The sequence below is a fragment of the Branchiostoma lanceolatum genome, chromosome 4 (assembly GCF_035083965.1).
Source record: "Branchiostoma lanceolatum isolate klBraLanc5 chromosome 4, klBraLanc5.hap2, whole genome shotgun sequence".
Lineage (NCBI taxonomy): Eukaryota > Metazoa > Chordata > Leptocardii > Amphioxiformes > Branchiostomatidae > Branchiostoma > Branchiostoma lanceolatum.
This window is the reverse complement of record NC_089725.1, coordinates 25,545,436-25,565,536: the sequence shown is the minus strand read 5'-3', so window position 1 is coordinate 25,565,536 and position 20,101 is coordinate 25,545,436. Positions and strand designations below refer to the sequence as shown.

The window sequence follows — 20,101 nt, the reverse complement described above, 5'->3', positions numbered from 1 at the left end:
ATTGGCCAATCACAGATGGTTTAACATTTTACTCCAAGCATTGCTTGCACACATCTGACAAAATGGCGGGTCGACGACGCACTGTGGTGACTGATGGAGTGGATACCAGCACTATCGAGTTCGAAACAAGCGAAGATGTCGAAGTTACACCAACGTTCGACTCGATGGGTCTTAGGGAAGATCTCCTGCGAGGCATTTACGCTTACGGTATGTATTAATTCCATACCAACACTTTGAAAAAGTGGACATGTGCTTTGTAGAAAACACGATGGCGTGGCCACGCTTTGTCTATCCCAAAAATTAAATCCGCATCCTTAAACAAATAATACCATAATTTTGAGTCATGCTTCGTGCATTGAACTGCGCACTGTGACGTCTAGATAACGTTAGCACCCAAAAATATGTGCTATTAGTATTACTGACGTGGATACTTAACCTGTTTTGGTCCATCCCAAAACTGATCTGTTGTATGATTAACTATAAATAAATAATATGATTTTGGCAAAAGTAAGGAAAGGCGAAGGCAAAGGTAAGGAAAAGCGAAGATAAATTTTGCGTTTTTGTGAGTCCTACATTACCACTTAAAATGAATAGCCTATTACTTTTACATTTTCCTTTTCCATTAAAAATATAATTTATCGTTGTGTACACTTACTTACTTCAATTTATATTCTTACAGGCTTCGAGAAACCATCAGCAATCCAGCAGAGGGCTATCAAGCCTATCGTGAAGGGAAGAGATGTCATTGCGCAGTATGTATCATAATCATAGTTGTCATCAACACGCTTGTGAAACTACAACTTGTACAAGTCAGAAAGTTTGTGAGAAAAAGTCTTGAAAACCTTTACGAAGTTTACATAATTCAGATTTTTGTTTGTATTATGTACAGTGTAATTATTCATCAGTTACTTGTATTACTGAGCTGAGTATGTAACGTACAAATATCTGCAAAGGAATTATCAAGAAGTGATGATGTTTGACCATCTTTCGGGGCAGACCCTGCTGGTGACAACATAACTCTTACTGAACTTCTTTGACATACACAATTTAGTGTCAAGGATTTTCTTTGTCATGGGCTAGTAATACAACACCCTTATTGTTATTTTCAGAGCCCAGTCTGGTGTGGGGAAAACAGCCACTTTCTCCATTTCCATCCTCCAGTGTCTGGATATCCAGGTGAGTTGTGTCAAAAAATGAGTTCTTGATTGTGAAAACTTCAAATTGTGATAGTTGTCTTTGGTCCTTGTAGTAGTACTCTGCCATTGTATTTTATCAATGCAGATGAATATAGAAGTTAATTTGACACCTTTTTCTTGTCTTTCTGTAGATGCGAGAGGTCCAGGCCTTGGTACTGTCCCCCACAAGAGAGCTGGCAACACAGATTCAAAAGGTAATGGACACAGTGGGACCATCTTGATTTGTTGGCAACATAGAAGTGATTATGGCATTAGCTTTTGACTAGAGAGTAGAGATCACTGAAAGCCAAATCATGTGACTAATCTTCCATGCTGCTGTTACTGGTACCTTGTTTCCTCCTATCATTTTTAACATCTCTCAATTTCTACAGGTGATTTTAGCCCTGGGTGACTACATGAGTGTCCAGTGCCATTCCTGCATTGGTGGCACTAATGTTGGAGAGGACATCCGCAAGTTGGACTACGGGCAGCATGTTGTGTCTGGGACACCAGGCAGAGTATTCGGTATCCTTTTGGAAATGAAATAGATATAAAAGTCACCAGTCATTGATAGGAGATAATAATCTGCAAAGTAATTGCCAAGAAGTGACCATCTTTCGGGGCAGACCCTGCTGGTGACAACATAACCCTTACTGAACTTCTGTGGCAAACTGGTTTAAGTTCAGTATACAGTACTTGAAATGTGTTTGAAAGGTATTAAAGCTGAAGACATGCAGTACTTCAAGTGTTGACATTCCTTGACCATGCGCTTAAGACATGATCCGAAGACGTAACCTGCGTACTCGCTCCATCAAGATGCTGGTACTTGACGAGGCAGATGAGATGCTGAACAAAGGTGAGAGCTTTACTTCCTTCATTAAGTTAATTACCTGAATCTCTAAATTTGATTTGAGGAGTGATGATGTTTGACCATCTTTCGGGGCAGACCCTACTGGTGACAACATAACCTTCCACTGAACTTCTCTGGCAAACTGTTGACATTCAGTCATTACATTCTTGCAATTTAATCACCTCAAAGTGTAATGTTGTAATTTTGTAAAGACTATTCATTGTTGTTCCCAAGTGATCCTATAACATGTAATCTAGTATTAACAGACGGTGGTATCTTCTTTGTTTTCAGGTTTTAAGGAGCAGATCTACGACGTGTACCGTTACCTGCCCCCAGCCACCCAGGTGGTTCTGTTGAGTGCCACCCTCCCTCATGAGATCCTGGAGATGACAACAAAGTTCATGACAGACCCCATCCGCATTCTGGTCAAGCGGTAGGTTACAACTTGCTAATGCAACACTGAAGGGTAAAAATGTAAACATGACTTTTTAAAATGATACATGACTTCTTAAAATGATACATGACTTCACACTAAACAAACCCTGGGAAGCTATTGTTTGCGAGAAGTGATGATGTTTGACCATCTTTCGGGGCAGACCCTGCTGGTGACAACATAACCTTACTGAACTTCTGACAAACTCGTAACAAACTAGACTGGCCGTCATTTGCTTTAATAGCAAATTCAGTATGTTTCGCCCATACTCCTCCTCATGCAAGAAGTGGGCTGTCCCAAAATAACTCCTGGGAAAATCGAAATATTAACTGCATGTTGGAAGGCAACATTTGCGAGAGCATCATACTTTGCCAATCTCCCTCCCGATGCATAAATTGACTGTTCCAGAATCACCCGTGCAAAAACAAAAATTTCAAACTCTTCATATCTTTTTAAAGTTGGTGTCATCTGATAGGTATTTGTGAAAGAAACAGAATGGTTTTTGTTTCAACAAAATCGGACATACCGAGTTACGGCCATTCAAAGGTCTGAGAATTAGTCCTTAAATTCTCCGGAATCCGTAAAAAACGTTAAAATGTAATATCTTAAAACTGTCATAACTCAGCAATAATTCACAATAGAAGCACCAAATAAGCTGCATTCTCTTTATTTACAATGATATTAACAAGTCCTTAAAGCTTGTAGCTTTGCCTTCATCGTTTCTTTAGATTTCTCATCTCAAAATATCGCCAAAAGTGGGAAAAAATGGACATGGGCACAGGACATCTTAAATATGCAAGATTGCGATATCTCTAACCGTACAATAGACAAGGAAACAACTTGGCATACATGGGTTCTGTAACATGCTGAATCTAAATATGGCCATAAAATCTATATATCTGCTTCAGAAATTATGAATTATGATGAATAATTGATTTCCTGAGGTAATAAGATGTGCATCCGCTAATTAAATATGCAACTTGCATATCTTCCTTATACTTGAAGATAAAAGAAAAAAACTTGGCACACAGAGGTTTAGACACATGCTGATTTCAAATCTAGCCTCAAAAATATAATCTGATCCAGAAATATTGAACTACATGTATTACCCAATGCTATATATTTACATTTGTACACACTGATATCATTCTTTGTACAATCTGCAATATTGGTCCGACAATTCAATATCCAGCATTCATTTCATTTCTTCCCCTTTATTCACTGCAGGACTTTCGTTTCTTGTTGCAGGGCAGTTGAGTGGCAAAGTACATGTATTTATTGTATTGTACATGTATTATATTTCAATTTTACGGGAATCAGACAACTGTATCATGGAACAGGTGGCCATTGCTTCTCTGGTCTGGAACTATTTCTACAGTTGAATCAACTACAAAAGCTAAATCTACTTTTTGTATGGTTTCTCTATCCAGCTGAGATAACCAAGACACACATGCTGATCACTACAAGGGTAGAAGTTACTGAAGTTCTCTTTCGTTATGTACCAAAACTACAAAGTTATTTACGGCAAATAGAATATTTAGTCTCGTCTTCTAGTTCACTGGCAGTTCTGTTGGTTCTTCATCACTTTCCTTCTCTTCACTCTCTTCATTCCTGTGTCAAAAGAGAAAACGTCTGTTGAAATTCAAACTATATAAGACATTCATGGCAGACACACATTTCAAACAATCTATGATGAGATAAATATGAAACTTGGATACTTAGGTACTTTATTTCCTCAATTAGCTACCATACATATATACTAAGTAGTACTGGTAATTGCATACAATAATAAAGGCTATCATTCATTATAAATGTAACAACTTAATAAACTTAACAGACCAGCATAATTCTGTTAAGTGAGGTTTATACTTCTACTCATAAAATAAATTACAACGGAAACTACGACTCGAGTAGAGGGCAGCTGGGCATCCCCGCCGCCCCCCTCGTCCTAGCAGTGACGTCAGAAGGTGAGGATAGCAAGTACAGTTTTCTGCATTTTAAGTTTAGATTACGGCACTAGCAAAAAAAAAACAGGAACCAAATGCATCCATAGGGCGTTGAAAATGATTTATAGTAATCATACATGCAACCACTGGCACGAAAATCCACGTATTAAAACGGCAAATTCAAATTATTTGAGCTACCATGCGGCATACAAAAACAACAGTGTTTACCGATAATCATGCGGCCAAATTTGACATAAAAATAACCCAAAACCCACATAAAACTACGTAAAGACTTGGAAAAAGACATTACCTGGCATTTGGGTGGTAGAAGTGTCCGTATTTTGGCCCGATGCCGACGTAATCGGCTCCGAACTACAGCGGTCAGTAGCGCCCGGGCCGCCGCCCACCATCTTGCTTCCTTCCCAAAACTGGCTCGCAATTTTAAAAGTATCAGCCGATTACGGAGCCCACCATGGCTCGAATGTATGCGAATTTGGTACCAAAATAACAACAATCTCTTGAATTTTCCAACGATACCAATGGCTAAAATTTTTTTAAAGGGGTACCTCCCTCCGGAATTTCGATTTGAAAAATCAAAATGTGAATATTTTCACCAATGGAAGTCGCACAAGCTGACCACTTACATCATCATCACCATCAATCGAAGTGCTCTCAGTCGGCTGAGCTGGAAAGACATCAAAGCAACACTCCAGTACTACAATGCCGTACAAACCTACAAAGCCCTAAACAACAAACTGCCACCCTACATGCGCCAGATGTTTGTGTACTGCAGAGACCAGAGTACTCGTACAACCAGACAAAGCACAAGCAGTCAGCTGGTTGTCCCCAAACCCAAGCGAGAGATCTTCAGAAAATCGGTAGCCTACCGTGGACCAAATGTCTGGAACAGCCTACCGCCAGACACACGTACGGCTCCGAATCTGACTTCCTTTAAGAGACTCTTGAAGTAACGGAAATGAACTAAACGAACGGACACGGACCATGAACCAGCTTTCGCCCTACTTTATGTTGTATGTTGTAGAAATTGTATATTGCTGTACCATAAACATGTAATGATTTATGTTGATAGAGTTATTAGGACTCAAATGACTGTGTATCTCTGTTATATTGTATCTGACCCTTACCTCTTCCCTCATGACCTCAATGAAAAGCGGCCTGCTTGCCGATTTGAGCTTATCATGAATAAACAAAGGTTCAAACAAATCATTTTGTAGATCGTAATGCTGGCTACAAATTGGCGACTAGTTTTCTTGTTTACGAGTGACGTATCGATCCGTATTTGGATCGGCGCGAAGCCGGCCCTCCCCAAGTGCGTGACCGGGAAGCGGGTGCACCTGCTCCCGCGCGGGCGAAATGCGCGTAACCCGATGGGCGATTTCTCGCTTATGGTTGACGGTATTTTAGTAAATCTTTCACAGATATCGAGTTAAGAACCTTCTTTAACTACTAAAAATATAAGCGATTTTTGACCGTTATGTATCAGATCGTACGCCTTGAATTTGGCGCATTTTTCGGTTTTGACGGGGCCGGAGAACAAATTTCGGGCTCTGCGCCACCCCTACTACAAGTTCTGCGAGACGCCAAGAGCTTCTTACTGCAAAGGCTTGCGTGTTTACCTGCAACATGACCTCAGGTAACCAGAAAAGAACTCATGTTCTTTGGCCAGCAGCAAATGGAACGCCCGGAACCTTAGATAGAACATGGATTCTTAGATAGAACATGGAACGGGGACAGCACTTTTGACCCGTTTTTGGTCTGAAAATGGGTCCAAAAGTCCCCCATACGAAGCATTTTGAAGTGATGTACACCAGAAATGTGATTCAAGTCCTGTAGGGACATGTTCCAGGCACCCTTGTGCCGAATTCCAGGCCATTTGCTTGTAATACCAGGGCACAGGAGCCAAAAATATAGAAATTGCCTAAAAATGCCCCAAAAAACCTCCATAAAAATGATTTTAAGGCCTGTTTCAAAACGATTAAAAAAGGGCCTGTGGGTATTCGCCATCTTTACCTCCATGCCAAATTTCAGGTCGGTTGGGTAAGAAATGGCGGAGTAGAAGCCATTTGAAGATTTGTCAGGAGGAGGAGAAGAAGAAGAAGAAGAAGAAGAAGAACCAGACAAATACAATATGTTGAGCCCATACTTATGGGCTCAACATAATGATTCAGTCATTACAATGAAATTCAACTGAAATTCTACACCATTTCCAGTAATTAAAGATTGTCACCTTCAACAAACATGAGAAAGCTATTAAGCATTGTTTCTTTCTTCCTTGAAGTTCCTTCCATAATATTTCAAATGAGATGCATCATTTCTTGACATCTTTGAGAAATATGTATTCTGACACATATGACTTTATGTCTTCAGTGATGAGTTGACGCTGGAGGGTATTAAGCAGTTCTTTGTTGCTGTTGAGCGGGAAGAGTGGAAGTTTGACACCCTGTGTGACCTGTACGACACACTGACCATCACGCAGGCAGTCATCTTCTGCAACACCAAACGCAAGGTAAGGAGCTTCCATCTGCAATTTTGCTGTTCCTTGTTTTAGAAAGATTTGATACAACTTAAGAAATTATGCATTCTACTTAATTGGAAAACAATTTTAAGTGTTTGATGTTCCGTATCACAAAACCATACCTTCATGTTATTGTCTGTTTCCAGGTTGACTGGTTGACAGAAAAGATGCGTGAGGCTAACTTCACAGTGTCGTCTATGCACGGAGACATGCCACAGAAGGAGAGGGATGCCATTATGAAGGAGTTCAGATCGGGTGCCAGGTAGGCAAGCATCAGTGTATCTTAGATTAAAGATTAAAGAAGGAAAGGTTTGATTGTGCTAAGTTACTGAAAAAGGACTACCTCAGTGAATTTTTTCTTCTTACCTTAAGATTCAGACTTAACCATTCTTTACTGAGCAGCTTGTGAACTATAGTTTGACTGATATTATGTCTACAGCCGTGTGCTGATCACGACTGACGTCTGGGCCCGTGGTATCGATGTACCGCAGGTGTCCCTGATCATCAACTACGACCTGCCCAACAACCGTGAGTTGTACATCCACAGGTGAGCCCCTGCTGTTCTAAGTTCTACACATTTAAAAAGGATTTTGTAATTTACATGATAAACTCCATGGCCAAGTAGACATCAGTAAACGCTTCTTTTGCTACATAATAGACAATATAGTACTACTCTTTGGTAAGAACTGTTTCTAATTGATCTATGCTCATGCTAGTCATAGGTATTACAGATTTGTCTAACCTTCCTGTGTCATTCCAGAATTGGTCGTTCAGGTCGGTTTGGCCGTAAGGGTGTGGCCATCAACTTTGTGAAGAGTGATGACATCAGGATCCTGAGAGATATCGAGCAGTACTACAGCACACAGATTGATGAGATGCCCATGAATGGTCAGTTTCCAGCATACTTTCATTTTATTTTATCACATATTCTATTCTTCACGTGCAAAGGTTTGGTGTGACAAGTCGTTCAGTGTAATTTTACCAGCTGCTGCGCCGTGTGTGCCTGCGAAGCTGGTGTGTTACGCCAAAGGGTGGTTATACTGGCTATATGGATTCAGAATTTGATCCTCGTATTCAATATTTAGTATCAAATGTGTCTGCACTGGAATGGCAATCTACTTTTTATATGCTACAAGCTTTAGTCCTTCCAGTAACTTTTGAAAATCATCATACTTTGTACGATAATTATATTTCTAATGAGGAAGGACTTCTTGTTGTAAATTAATGCCTTTCCATCTTCTTTGCAGTCGCTGATCTTATCTAGAATGCCACCAGTTGGAAGAGTTGGACCAAATCTTTTAAAGGATGTCAAGGATCATGGAATGAACATTGGAGGATGTAACTTGGACTGGGGGGGCTGTAGCATATATTGATGTATTATGTCTATAGATGAAAAACAACTGTATACAAGTAAGCTTTTTGTGGTGTGTTTTTAGGCAAACAAAGACTTTTTGGGCATGGCCTTCTCTTTCTGAACACTTTAAAGTAACCACTGCTGAGCGTCAAAAGGACATGCTCAAGTAAATTTTGTTCTTGGAAGGGCAGTTGAGTTCATTAATGACTGTAATTTTTGTGTTCTTAGTTTTGTCATTTAACAACTGTCTTTTTGTTGTAGGTTTTAGTACTTTTATGATAAATACAAATTTGTAGACAATACAGGATTTCTAGAAAAGTCTTAGCTTGGTCTGACTAGAGGCCTTCAGGCATTGTGATATTCACACTTCAGTACAGCTTATTTTCATTTTTGAGAAAGGTGTCATTGTTAATATATCAAGGCACGATTGAACATTTATATGGTGTGCAAAGTAGGAACACTGAAACCCCAACATTTAGTATCTATGTACAGCAGGCACATGTTTGTCTTCTTTCTATGAATAAAACCATACATTCAAAAAGTTTTCTGCTGACCCTTTCTTTCAGTAATTCAAACTAGGCAGTAAATGTCATTGTGTGATGCCTGGGGGAGAGACAGTTTTATCAGTACCAAAAGTGGACAGAGTAGTAATGTATGGGCCCCCTATGATAACGTTCATACAAGAGGATGTGAATAGATGGCCCATCAGGGCCTGTCGGATGAAATACTTTTGTACAGAAGAGGGGCTGAGAAAGACTGACGAAAATCTTGTAAGCCTAGAAATGGGTCGTCAGCATCTATAAGTAGTATCACCTAACAGAAGTAAATGAAAGGTTGTCTCATGGCCTTGTACAGGCCATAGGGGCAGTGGGTTGTTATCCACTGTGTCTTCATGGTGTTGGAAGGCAGAGCCCAACCATCTACTGCCAGTATTACACTAAATATGTCAGCTGCATAACTACTACTACTAGGATACTACAACTAGGATACACCACATGATTAACTTCACAAGATTTTATTGAGGAAATAAATGCAAAAACAGTGTTCTAGGAGGATCAGAAAATTATGTGAGAATCTCCTGGATCAGAATTCATTACAACCACAATAGACCTCTATATGTACAAAACAGTGAGTCAACAATCCTAGATATATGTACACAAAATCCCACCTTGTCAACATGACCGTATCTGGACATTTTCAGAGCTGATAAAAGTACCAAAATCTACATCTGTCATAGCCTGACAAAACAGTGGCTTCCTTGCCGACCTTACTAGTATATAGCCAGTAAATACGACTATTGCTTGACGACATGAGTAGCAGTTTAACAATGATCAGCTGATTTAAGGCTTTGTCTAGAATTCATCAAAGGCACTGGAATATTTTTGTTGGCCTTTTCACGGTGTAGGACAAATCAACATGAATAAGGTAAACAGTCAAGATGAAAAGTAGCATACTTAGTAAAAACTTGACCCATAAAATGTGATTACCATCTATTGCCCCCCTGTCTATGGTCCCCTAATCATCGTCTTCATCCTCGTCCTCTACATCCTCCATCTCCTCAGCCTCGCCCAGATGCTCCTCCTTGGCTGCCTTCAGGGCGGCCTCCTCCTCCACTGTTGGGTCATCGATCTCCGTAATCTCCGGTCCGCTGGGGAACTCGTCCTGGACTGCGGGAGGCGGTGGCGGGCTGTAGTTCTCACTGGCGTACTTGTGGCCCCAGCCGACGTAGATGTTCTCAAACCTCCTGTGAGGTGAAGTGGTTGACAGTGTTAGAAATCAAACACAAAAAAACAGCATACCTTATACATTTTCATACAGCAGCACTGTGTTTTACTATCACTTAAAGTGAGACTTTAATGCCACAGTAAGTGCAGAAAGAAATATGTACTTGCCTGGCATGGCAGAAGGCGACTGATCCAGGCCACAGGTTGGACCGCACAACAGCGATGGCATACTGAGGCACTAGGTGAGACGAGACCTTGGCTGTCCACGGGGGCATGCCATCGATTTCTGTCAAAACAAATTGGATATGGGTGTAAGTCAAAGGACTAAACAAAACATCTGAAAGCTTCTGTGATCAACAAAATTCACAGATCTGGATGTTGCGATGAATCAGATCTACAATTAGATACATGTATGGCTTAAACATTGCTTACAGTTAGATCTGCAAAAGTTTTAACCTATCACATTTAAAAATGTGATAGGTTGCTGCTGTTGCGCTGCATGCCTGCGAAGCTGGGGTGTTACACCGAAGGGTGGGTATACCAGCTCAATAGATACAGTTACAAGTGTTTAGCAAAATATCACTCACCAACATCCTCAGACACAGGCGTGAGGAGAGGTGGTCCAACTTCAGGCTCCGGCTCATCAGGCTCCTCCTTCTCCTCCTCATCCTCCTCATCTTCAAACTCATCCTCCTGCTTCTGGACGGGGTTGAACCAGGTGCAGCGGCCCTGCGGCAGGATGTGCTGCACGTGGTGCACCCAGTTGGCCAGGGAGGGGTCTGTCAGGTCCCGCACGGGCACAGGCTCGTAGTCAGGGTTCTCCACGTAGGTGTCACGAGCTGGGGGGGTTCAATACAGGTCATGACTTGCAAAGAAAGACATTTGTCACATTTTATCAGCCATTTTAGTCCACACTCTTCTTTATATACCATGTATTGAATTGCAAGCATTTGTACAAATCTTTTTAGACCAATTAAAAGGTTTTGTAGTGAAAATGAAAATAAAACCCTTTGTTGTCACATTTTCATACATGAACTTGCTATGCCATATCTTTTTAGTTTTGAAAAATGTGAAGAAAATGTTGACCAAAATAATGTTCTACTTTCCAGCTATATGTGTGAAAGTACAACTAGAGCAGAGAAGGACATGAAGGATTCAGTTCTCTTGCATCACCCTAAGTTCTTACGTGCAAAAACTGTGCCCACTAAAAGATACATGAAAAATTCATAATACTCTGTACGAAGCTCTAAAGGATAACTGATATTTCATAGGGGAGCTCACCCTCTTCTCCCTCCTCTTGCTCTTCTTCCTCCTCATCAAACTGGAAGAAGCCCAGCGGGCTGACCTGGGTACCAGCTGAGATACGTGAGATCTGTGCACGCAGGTAGTTGGACTCGTTGCCCGGGAACGGTGGGTAGCTGATGATCTGAGAATCGCAAGAGAACAATGATTAGATTTCCAGGTTTGCTTTATTTTGTGACATGGACCAAACTATATGCAGAAAAGATGCAAACTCCTGTGATCACAATACAGTTAGAAAGGTTATGCAATCTAAGCCATGGCTAAGCTTGAAGGGAGTGTGGTCTCATTTATTGATTAAGTTTGACAGATGGCATGCTTCCTGGTGTTAAAAGATTCATAAGCTTGCCAAGGTTATAGACAGCTCTTAGAGTGAGGTTTGCTGTATCGATAAAATCTCCCCCACTTTGACCGCACCTGGCCATAAACGTGGTCATCACAATCTACAAGAATTACAGACCACAGAATGGACATGTCTTCTGCCAACTCCCTAAACAAACCGTTATGATAACATCGTCTATGGTCTCTCATCTCTTGACCATGGTCAATATCAACCAACAAAAGCCATATATAAGGTGCCTGGGATTAATATGTGAGATCGCACCGTGCAAGAGCTACACATGAATATAAAGGAAAGCTTAACCACTTACAGGTGCTTCTAATCTGCCTGTCAGGAACTTCTTGATCTTCCTGGCCACAGCGAGCTGGGCTGGTGTGACTGGGGGGAGCTTCACCCATTCCTTACCAGCTGTAAAAACAATTTGTATTAATAACTTCAACACCGTACCTTCGAAATCAACACAAGTAGTCTTAACTACAGAAGAATGGCATTTCAGAAAAATCACTGAGATATGATAGACATTTCTACAGTTGGTCATCTGTGTTACCTATGTTATATGTCAACTCATAGCAGAATTGTGCATGTTTGGACAAAATATGTGTTACCGACAGTAAAACTAAATCCTTCAAATATAAATACAAATACAATTACATGAACTTCTAATAATAACTACATGTATAGTATGGATATTAAAAAAAACGAAGCATTTTGGAATGTGTCTCTATGACTTGAACTGACCTTCATTGCAGACGAAGTAGACCTTCTTGTTGGCTCCTGTCCTGTTCTCCTCCTTAGGAATGACAGGTGGGGGCTTGTAGTCAGGCTTGGGGATGTCATCCTCCTCTCCCTCACCCTCTGTGAGAGGAACAGCAGAGATAAATCACACAGAACTTATGCATGTGAAGCTGACAGGTGTAAAGGATCTACTTTTTTTATCATATTATTACGGTCCAAGTATTGGTATTGAAAATAATATACAATGTACTTGGGAATACAAATTCTAGAACTTGCACAAGAGCTGAGTAACATGTAATGGTGAATCCCTCACCTTCCTCATCTTGTGGTTCTTCATCCTTCTCTTCATCCTTGTCTTCTCCCTAAAAAGGGAACATAGAAATCACTTGTAAGTTTGATATGTCAAATCAAATGTTCCGACAACTTGCTGAAATTATGGCAGAAAGCAAATATTGTACACAGCTTTAGCAAAACACCCTACCTCCTCCTCTTCTTCCTCCTCCTCCTCCCCCTCCCTGTACTCCACCTCTGCCACGATGTAGTTCATCTCTGTGCCCAGAACTTTGCCCCAGAAGCGGACGGTCTGCAGGGGTCGGGTGTCCACCAGCTGCTTCAAGGCCAGGAAGATGCGGAAGCACTCCTCCCTGCTCAGGCCGATCTGTGAAGTAGAGTCACAGGTTAGATTAGTCACATGATTAACATGAACACCATAAAAGCTACTGGACGGATATTTCAGCAAGGCTTTCAGATGGCAAACTGAAGTACTGCACTGCAGTTTGGTCTGCCTTACAGATTTTGGAAGTGCAAATGGTGCAAATATTGTAAAAGAAAAAAAAAGCAGCAGCAGCACTGACTTTGATAATAAATGCTGTACTTAAGTACTCACCCCAGCCTGCTCAAAGTAATAGGAAAGCTCCATGATGTTGGGGAGGGGGGTCTCCACCTCTTCCTCAGCCTCGGGCTCACCACCTTCGCCTTCTCCTTTCTGAACGGGACAGAGGAATTATCTTTAGATATTCCGGAGATGATACAGAATTCCTGCAGCATTTTCTTCTTCATTGATGATAATGTCTTCTTCGTTAATGATAACTGTGATATCGAGACATTTCTTTTAGTTTTACACAAATAGAAATGAAATCATTAAGTAAGATTGATAGATACAGAAAGTGAACAAGTCCTTGTTTCTAATATTTTGATTTAACTGCAGAGAACTGCCCATTGGTGGTACATGTATAATCTTAGGTACAAGCAAGTGAATCAAAAATTCATGCTAGGATAACAAAAATAAGAATTGCTAGGATAACAAAAATAAGAATCGCTATTATCATGTATACCTCAAACAGCATTTTGTGTGTCTCTGCCAGTGCCACCTCTGTAGTCTTGTCAAACTCATCTCTGACGGTGTCTCCCTTGTACACAAACTTGGACCTCTTTGCCTCTTTGCTGATGTCTTCAATGATATCTGGATGTACCAACAAAATCAAGCACAATTAGTAACATCTCATGGATACAATCATCAAATGGGAAATTCTGACTCAGTACTTTATTGCAGTGACTGGTAATACATGTACACTTCTATAATGGTGCCTTGAAAATTATAGATACTTCAATCTTGAGGATCTGTAGACAGTCATAGATACGTCGATAGAAAATATTAACTCACCAACAACATTTTCTGGTCTCTCGTCTAGAACCTTTGTGAGAACTCTACTCAGATGGTCATATCTGTAATAAAATGAAAATTGCATTGTAATCTACAGCAGCAGACAAAAGGGTAGTCTTGTTGGATTATAGGAGCCAAACAAGCCGGCAAACTAGAATTCTGTAGTCTCATATGTGTGCTAAAATATCAGATATAGTACAATGATACAATATCAATCTTACATCGTGCTCAAACAACTCAACTATAAACATTTCATCACTAGGGTTTTCTTAGTCTCCACCAGACTCCTGATGGGCTGAAAAAAAAGTAGATTTAGAGTTCACATAATCTCTGGCAAAAAATTATCCCTATTGGACGAATTTCATTCATTTTCTAGCCCGCTCTGGGGTCTAGTGGAAACTACAAAATATCTTACAATCAGCTGTAATGTTACATGAACGTATACGAGGTCACTGGGTGCTTTCTCTTGTAAATTATTCTCACGCCTTGCATATAAACATCGAGAAACAAAAATTGGTAACAAATTATTTATTATTAAGCTGTATACTTACAGGTTGAGTCCTGTGTTGGTGCTAGCCTTGAGCATGTAAGATTTGGCGTTTTGGATCTCCATCTCTCGCTGAAGGTTGGCATTGTTCTGCGGCTCCGGAGTTCCCGATTTGGAACCCTTCGTACTCATGGTGAATTCTCGGCTATTTCAGCACGTCTGTGCTCCAAATATACACAGAATATCGTTCTATGTACTCTAAAACGACTAAAATATCGATATAGATACGTCTAAATGAACAGGGGACGTGAAAATCCTTGTTTTACGCCCAAAATGGCCACCTTCTTTCTCTGGAACTGCTTCTCTCCGATTCCCCAACACCGATCTGTTAGTTGCTAGGAACCACTGGTAAACAACGCAATCACGTGACCTCATGGCGACCGTGGTTCGACCCAGGGTCAATCCCGTGTTCTCATGACGTCATGGTAAAGTACACACTTTTTTGGTAACGGCGTGAACATTAAAACGTATGAGTAAGACGTAGCTGCGTCTGTACGAAAATGTCCATTTATGTTGTAGTGATGCGATGTATACTATTTGGCATAAATATCTCCCGGCAAACAGGCACAAAGATGTGTGTTCTGGGATCCAATCAGACAACGCCATTTTGAAGTGACGTCATGCGCGCCAACTTGAGATGGGGTAAATGTGACTTGGTATCATTGGAGGACTTTGGAGCGTCAAAAACATACGGTACTAGCATTTCTTACCAGAGGGCAGTTTAAGAAACCCACAACCAGCTATTATGGAGCATCTCAGTGTTTCAAACAATTTGTTTTTCGTGGAAGTACAATCTTGCAACTACATTTGATGGCCATGGGGAGAACTTCGTTGCTACAGCTGCTATGTGCGAATAATGTGTCTGTCCAAACCAAGGAGTTCAAACTGCAAGATTTGTATCCGTACCACTTCAATGGTCAACCAAAGATAATACTGAGGGAATTATGGTATATGAATAAATGGTTTGTTTTATCATTAGACAATAAGATGTGTGTTATCCTACAACCTAAAGTGAATTATAATCGTGGTCCGTAATCATAAACCATGAAACGGTTGTAAACAAAGCATGTAACACCAGCATGCAACTTACCAACTCAAGTTTAATATTCTGAATACAGGACAAAGTAGCACTTTCGATTCTGACTTTATTCCACACCATAAATTATGTATTCGAAACATCCCATACAAAGCTCCCTATGTCAACTGGTCAAGAATCATAATACATGTACATTGTCATTGTATAATTGCAAAAACAAACACAGACAATGAAAAGTCTGATGTTTGACTTGAAATAAATTTCACACATATCTAGTACATAATGTTGGCTTTGATTATCAATACAAATCAACATCATAAAAAATAGGTATATGTTTAACTTGACAGTAAACTGCTTTATGTTGTGTAAAATAATGTGCTATACATGATACTGTATCTTTCAGCGGTTGGCCACACAAATATTATCATCAGTGAAATGAAATTATATTTTAACTCCATCTTTTATTTCAGTTGCTTTTATTTCAATCCAAGACCAGACAGGACATACTACATTTGTAACTTCATGCAATATTTTCTTAATATCATAGGATACAACTACATTTGTACCAATACAAATTTGGTCAGTGCAAGGAGGTTCTATCTTTTAACCTCATTGGTCAGTGCAGACTGATTATGTAATCTTATGGTGTATAGAATTACTTTGGTAGAAATTACACATCACAAGCTGCTCCTGCCATCACAATATCAGTCGTAGTGGTTGCTTGGGTTACTGTGAACCAGTCCAACATACAACTGGAGAGTTACTAGGCCAACAGCTCCAGTGAACAAAGCCTTGGCCAGCAGGAGGGTCCAGGAACCAAGGCCAACAGCATGGATCAAAATTCTGGAAAGGGACACACAGAAATTAGAACTTGAGAAAGGTTCTGGTATTCATAAGTTTTTCACAATTGCTGTGTGAATAATACCTCCATACAAAATGTAAATCCAAGACATCAGACTGGTTATTAGGCAACAGGACTGATTTGAAAAGGAACGGATGATCAACAGGACATAACATTGTGATAATGCTATAGTCACATACTGTACAGTACTGTAAATGCATCTAAGTTTGTGTGGTTTTTATTTCGCGCCAAGGCGAATCTGAAGTGCACGCTGTGGTTTCAAGTTCACAGCACTGCTATAGTCACATACTGCTAGACCATTGGACGAAATTGTTTGCGGTGATTTAAAGTTCACGGTGAAACAGTCGCCGCGAAAAACATGAACACAAAACCACTGCGAACATTTTTGCATTTACAGTAATGGAAACGCCAGCACCTTCACGGACTTAAGTTTGCAGAAGCAGTCACCACAAAAAAACGCCAACATAAAGCCACGGCAAAATTTTCAAGCATTACAGTAAGTGAAGTCACACTTACTCTACAATGAGAGGTCTGTACACACTCAGCCCCAGGAGGGTGCCAACAACAGGTAACAGGCTACGGTTGAAGTCATGTCTGCTCCACAGCCACACAAGGACTGCAGCTGCTATATGCTGGACCTGAGAATATATGGAAAAGGAATATAGAATGGTTACATAGACACAACATTTGCTAGTACATGTAACATTACATGTATATATACATGTATGTGGAAATGTACGCTACTGCCTACATATGGATTGCGGAGGAAGTATCATTAGATGAATATCCTCTTTGAAAAATAAAAATGAGACAGATGAAGTTCTTGAATCCCTCATGCACTATAATAATGTAAATCCTTTTTTTTTGTGACAATCTAAGTATCAACTGGGTGCATCAGCATTGACATTCCTGGAACAGGAAAAGACATGACCATCACACTCACCAGGTTGATGTTGGATTCTAAGCTCATCTGGATGTACTTCCAGTCAAACTCGACTCCACGAGCCCCCACCCACATTGGGATGAAGCGGGTCATGACTAGTTCTGCCGTGGCCCAGCCCATGGCTGCCGTCATGATCTTGATCTCCCCCTTCCCCGGAATGCTGCTCATGATCAGCTGGATCCCGATCAGATCACCAAAATCTACCGAAGTCTTCAGGAATTCCTACAGATAAAAAACATTGTATTGAGCTTGGCACAAATGGAAAGAGGAAAAGGAAATATCAAATTAAATAGATTTTATTCTAAAATTTCCGTCATACACACATGATACAGTTATGCTTGATGTGAAAACATTTTTTTGGTTCAATTCTCTGTTAGACTTGAATGGATGGACATGTTGCAAATGGGAAATGCCCACATCATAGCCAAATAGAAAGTACGAAATCAAAACATTACCAGAACTTGGATATTCCTGGTGTCACAGGCTGGACAAATGTGCCCTATACCTGTCCAAGGACATCATTTTGTCCTTGGCATGTCACACATATTAAGGGTCGACAACCTGTCCTTCTGATTTATATGCAAATTTCCTTGACATGTGTCCATCATGCACAAATAATTTTGGGGTCATTTTCTTGAAAAGCTTACCCCAATCACGTCAAGGTTCCCTCCTCCTGTTTCTGATGCTGGGAAGAAGGTGGCCAGGATCAGCATCTGCAGGCAACATCATGGTCATGATTATCATATGAATTATGAACATTATCATACAAAATAATGTGTGGACTTGCAATAAAACTAATTATCAAATTAAAGAGCATGCCCTTTTTCGTAAGGCGTAATTCAGCCTTTTTCGTCTTCGTAATCCGTAGGCAGTTGCCCAAAATCAACATAATAGTCTTGAAGCCGGTTTGGAAGCCTCATGATTTAAAGTAATTCGTAATCAGCTCTGAGAATTGAATTTAACGTAATTCGTAATCCCCGGCGAAAATGTTGCGCAATTCGTAATCACTACTCCCCCATGAAGGCCCTTATTAAAGGGGTTTAGACCTCTTGGAATCATAGCAATGTATAACTCTAAGCTTTCACATGATCAGTAATCATATAATTTTCAAAACAGACAGATTAATTTATGTTGACATAAATTGTTTCCTCACCTTGCACAACTGAGTGGCCAGATAAGCTCCTCCTGCCTGCACACATTTCCAAAAGGCACTGTATTCTGACCTTCAGCGAACAAAAAAAAGAGCAAATATCAATGATCTGTACGAAGAGCATGTTCTACACTAAAAAAAATCAGGTCAAAAACCACACTGAGAAATAAAAAAATTGCCCCTGCCCCCCTCCCCTCCTGTGTCAAGCGAGAAAATACTCACAATCCTGAAAACTTGTAGGTGAGAAAGTATGGTACGTAGGCCAGAGCTACGCAGTTCCCAAAGTGAAATAGCGTCATATTTCTGGATCAGATATCGTCGAATTATAGGAGAAAAAGTAGGCCACCGCAGGCCGACCAAATGAATCAAATTATCCCACAAGGGTTCTCTGTACAAGCCCGTTTTACGGCACTCAGTTTTCGCGACAGACGAACGTAAACCACTGATTCGCTCGATGACTGTGCGCTTTTCCTTTGGCATGAGGCTATTGGCAGGATCATCTTGTCAACAGTGGGCAAAATTTTCACTGTTGACAGGATGATCCTGTCAGAAGTAGAAAAATTGGATCATCCTGTCAACAGTACAATTTTTCCTACCGGGCTGACTGGACCCTCTCTGGCTGACTGGACCCTATCTGGCTAGCACATACGAGTTCGCGCCCGGTGTGGATCTGCTTGGAGATTAGGAGGATCGTACTCAGCTACTACATTGCTGCGCTGACAAACCCATTTGGGGATTATTTAGGATCGTTGAAATAGATCTTGCTGTACTTCTATTCATAATGTAATGCCTTAAAATGGTCACGCCTAAGACTAACATTCTTTTTTATCAATAGCTAATTTCTTCAATTTCTCATTTTATCATAATAACGCGGAAAATTAAATGAGGGATTCAGACAGTGGGAATGCACAATGCAAATGCACCGTTATCGCTAACGTCAGAGGGACTTTGTAACATTAGCCCTCATATAAAGTGTTTTTAACAAAAACAGAAAACATCAACAGTTATCTCTATTTCCTGTTGACGTTGCTCAAGAGGATATTTTCTTCATTTTTTTCTTTATTTCACTGGACAACATATTAACATTAAAGCCAGGTTGCCGTCATTAGATTTTGAGGAAGTTTCGGCTTTATATAACTGATGTATTCAGTCACATTCACGGCAAAACGTTTCGTTGAACATGTTCATACCAGCAAGTAATATGCGACAGTCTTGTAACTGCTCTGTCCCCTTAAAATCGGAAACAAGATGGATCTTCCTTCTCTTACCAAGCATTCATAGAATTAAACCGAGTTTTAAGCCCCCTAAAACTAGTAAAAGAGGCCACCAAATTCCATCCTAATTTCTCCACGCTAACAGACAAAAAGAAGAACTACTGATTACAGAAAAAATACGTGGGATCATTCGTCTTCCACTGTCTCGGAAAAAGAAGTCGAACCCAATAAGTCAGAATATAGTGTCAGTAGTTAGTGATTATATTGTTCATCATTGTCTGTCCGTCCTTTTCA

General features: G+C 40.4%; 3 protein-coding genes, 1 long non-coding RNA gene and 1 other non-coding gene across 5 annotated transcripts; 2 read left to right on the top strand and 3 right to left on the bottom strand.

Moving 5' to 3' along the window:
• The first annotated feature begins 30 nt into the window (after positions 1–30).
• Positions 31–8,838, top strand: LOC136433653 (eukaryotic initiation factor 4A-III). The gene is made up of 12 exons (XM_066426063.1): positions 31–207; positions 680–752; positions 1,110–1,176; positions 1,328–1,390; positions 1,568–1,700; positions 1,951–2,031; positions 2,317–2,458; positions 6,793–6,931; positions 7,087–7,202; positions 7,380–7,487; positions 7,701–7,828; positions 8,188–8,838. Exons 1-12 carry the CDS (start codon positions 63–65, stop codon positions 8,202–8,204), a joined length of 1,212 nt encoding a protein of 403 aa, XP_066282160.1. The 5' UTR covers positions 31–62; the 3' UTR covers positions 8,205–8,838.
• LOC136434213 (small nucleolar RNA SNORD2) lies at positions 963–1,033 on the top strand. The gene has a single exon (XR_010755713.1). It is a non-coding gene; the product is annotated as a small nucleolar RNA SNORD2 (small nucleolar RNA).
• Positions 3,110–5,751, bottom strand: LOC136433655 (uncharacterized). Its single transcript, XR_010755649.1, has 2 exons — positions 4,715–5,751; positions 3,110–4,069 (listed from the first exon to the last, which is right to left on the bottom strand). It is a non-coding gene; the product is annotated as an uncharacterized lncRNA (long non-coding RNA).
• A 455-nt stretch (positions 8,839–9,293) lies between the features above and the next one.
• Positions 9,294–14,949, bottom strand: LOC136433652 (radial spoke head protein 4 homolog A-like). The gene is made up of 12 exons (XM_066426062.1): positions 14,607–14,949; positions 14,056–14,117; positions 13,727–13,854; positions 13,279–13,377; positions 12,874–13,050; positions 12,706–12,754; positions 12,396–12,512; positions 11,968–12,065; positions 11,300–11,444; positions 10,606–10,857; positions 10,187–10,304; positions 9,294–10,038 (listed from the first exon to the last, which is right to left on the bottom strand). Exons 1-12 carry the CDS (start codon positions 14,732–14,734, stop codon positions 9,810–9,812), a joined length of 1,602 nt encoding a protein of 533 aa, XP_066282159.1. The 5' UTR covers positions 14,735–14,949; the 3' UTR covers positions 9,294–9,809.
• Positions 14,950–16,231: 1,282 nt separating this feature from the next.
• LOC136433649 (BOS complex subunit TMEM147-like) lies at positions 16,232–18,999 on the bottom strand. Its single transcript, XM_066426056.1, has 6 exons — positions 18,816–18,999; positions 18,597–18,666; positions 18,091–18,156; positions 17,444–17,665; positions 17,017–17,138; positions 16,232–16,481 (listed from the first exon to the last, which is right to left on the bottom strand). The coding sequence occupies exons 1-6, from the start codon at positions 18,890–18,892 to the stop codon at positions 16,343–16,345; spliced, it is 696 nt and encodes a 231-aa protein (XP_066282153.1). The 5' UTR covers positions 18,893–18,999; the 3' UTR covers positions 16,232–16,342.
• Positions 19,000–20,101: the final 1,102 nt, after the last annotated feature.

What these genes read in the sequence shown, in the direction of transcription:
- LOC136433653 (XM_066426063.1), top strand. Translation starts at nt 63, where the DNA reads ATGGCGGGTCGACGACGCACTGTGGTGACTGATGGAGTGGATACCAGC. An exon ending in TCCAGTGTCTGGATATCCAG is followed by an intron (nt 1,177 to 1,327) that starts GTGAGTTGTGTC and finishes GTCTTTCTGTAG; the next exon opens with ATGCGAGAGGTCCAGGCCTT. An exon ending in GACACCAGGCAGAGTATTCG is followed by an intron (nt 1,701 to 1,950) that starts GTATCCTTTTGG and finishes CATGCGCTTAAG; the next exon opens with ACATGATCCGAAGACGTAAC.
- LOC136433652 (XM_066426062.1), bottom strand. Translation starts at nt 14,734, where the DNA reads ATGAGTACGAAGGGTTCCAAATCGGGAACTCCGGAGCCGCAGAACAAT. An exon ending in ATTACTTTGAGCAGGCTGGG is followed by an intron (nt 13,051 to 13,278) that starts GTGAGTACTTAA and finishes TCTACTTCACAG; the next exon opens with ATCGGCCTGAGCAGGGAGGA. An exon ending in GCCTGTGTCTGAGGATGTTG is followed by an intron (nt 10,305 to 10,605) that starts GTGAGTGATATT and finishes TTGTTTTGACAG; the next exon opens with AAATCGATGGCATGCCCCCG.
- LOC136433649 (XM_066426056.1), bottom strand. Translation starts at nt 18,892, where the DNA reads ATGACGCTATTTCACTTTGGGAACTGCGTAGCTCTGGCCTACGTACCA. An exon ending in TGGCCACTCAGTTGTGCAAG is followed by an intron (nt 18,157 to 18,596) that starts GTGAGGAAACAA and finishes TGTTGCCTGCAG; the next exon opens with ATGCTGATCCTGGCCACCTT. An exon ending in GGAACCTTGACGTGATTGGG is followed by an intron (nt 17,666 to 18,090) that starts GTAAGCTTTTCA and finishes TTTTATCTGTAG; the next exon opens with GAATTCCTGAAGACTTCGGT.